The 1467-nt window shown below is 54.3% G+C and overlaps 1 protein-coding gene across 2 annotated transcripts in view; it reads right to left on the bottom strand.

The window, feature by feature from the left end:
• TRANK1 (tetratricopeptide repeat and ankyrin repeat containing 1) overlaps positions 1-1467 on the bottom strand; it is a 68167-nt gene that overhangs the window by 64344 nt on the left and 2356 nt on the right. For both annotated transcript variants that reach the window (XM_023732231.1, XM_023732232.1), the window contains exon 3: positions 698-829. In XM_023732231.1, coding sequence (XP_023587999.1) covers positions 698-829 — 132 coding nt within the window. The remainder of the gene's footprint in view (positions 1-697; positions 830-1467) is intronic.

The raw sequence follows: 1467 nt of genomic DNA, 5'->3' as shown, positions 1-1467 counted from the left end.
CTTGCCTCGCTCTTCCGTGTGACCTGTCTGGTCCTGTTGGACGTGTGAGGACGTAATTCCTGTGTCAGACCCTAAGTGCTGTGAAGCCAGGACCGTGTCTGTTGCCTGCTTCACAACTGATCTCGGCGACTAGCATAAGATTTGGCATGAAATAAGGCACTTAGGAATCTTGTGAGGGGTCAGGGAACAAATGCAGCTGGCGGCCCTGGTCCTTGAGTCATCCACCGTCAGAGAAGCCATTTAAAGTCGGGAGAGAACAAGGAGCCCAGCCTTTCTTCCTTCTCTCACTGCACCTCCATTCTGCATACAGTCTTCCTCTCCGTCACGTTTAATTTCAGGGAAAGTTTAGCCCTCTAGGGCCCGTCACGGGACTATTATCACCAGTTGCCCTCAAGTCGACTCTGACTTATGGCCTCCCCATGTGTGTCAGAGTAGAACTGTGCTCCATAGGGTTTCCAAAGGTTGATTTTTCAGAAGTCGATCCCCAGGCCTTTCTTCCAAGGCGCGTCTGGCGGGCCTCAAACCGCCAATCTTTTGGTTAGCAGCCGTGCGCATTAACATGTGTGCCACCCAGAGCATCCCGTCACAGGATGGAACAGGTAAGATGCGGCGGTCAGTTGTGTGGTTTTACAATGCTGAGCTCATCCAGCCCACAGCACACCCTGTGGGCACTGGGCCCTGGGTGGGGCCTACTTACGTCTGATGGAGTATCCTGGGGAGTGGGCGGCCACGATGTGCAGGACTGTGCAGCCATCCTTGTCCGTCTGGTTGATGCGGCCTTTCCACTCTGGCTTCTCGGTCATTACCCACCTGAAAAGGTGGTTTCCCCCTGAAGAGAATTAAGATGAGTTACGAAGGTTATTTTCTATGTACAGAAAATCAGCGTAGCAAATCGCTGTGTACCACACCAAGAGACCCAAATGGGGAATCTAACAGACTTTTTCACTCACCACAAACAAGGATGGAGAGACACAGGGGTTGGTAAAATTGAAAGGATGAGTTCCAGAAAGCTATTCATAATAATCTTCCGTCAGGTTCCCTAGATGCTGAGCCTGAGGCAGGGATTCTTGTGCAACGGAGCCATTGAGAGAGAGAGAGATCTCAGGAGAAAGAGCATGAGGGAAGGGGGCAGGGGAAGGGGCTAAGCCACGTGTGGTCTCAGCTGCAGTCCACTGCAGCCTGTGCCCACGGGGAGCTCTGGAGCGTGAAGTGCCCCACAGAGCTGCTCCCACCTTGAGGCAATGAAGCGGGCCTTTTGTCCTCCCTGTCAGTCAGTCATGAGCTAGAGAACGCACACGGGGAGCGAGGCAAGATTCAGGAAGTGGCCTCCCTGGGAAGCGGTCTCCGTAGAAGGGGCAGCTGTGAGTTGTCAGCAGCTGGGGGCAGGGGCACCAGTGGTACAGGGGATCCGTGTGGGGCACCGGGGTTCCGTGTTCCTAGACAGATTCTGGCAGCAGGGCGCCCACT

The sequence above is a fragment of the Trichechus manatus genome, unplaced genomic scaffold (genome assembly GCF_000243295.1).
Source record: "Trichechus manatus latirostris isolate Lorelei unplaced genomic scaffold, TriManLat1.0 scaffold00049, whole genome shotgun sequence".
Taxonomy (NCBI): domain Eukaryota; kingdom Metazoa; phylum Chordata; class Mammalia; order Sirenia; family Trichechidae; genus Trichechus; species Trichechus manatus.
This window is presented reverse-complemented; position numbering and strand designations above follow the sequence as displayed.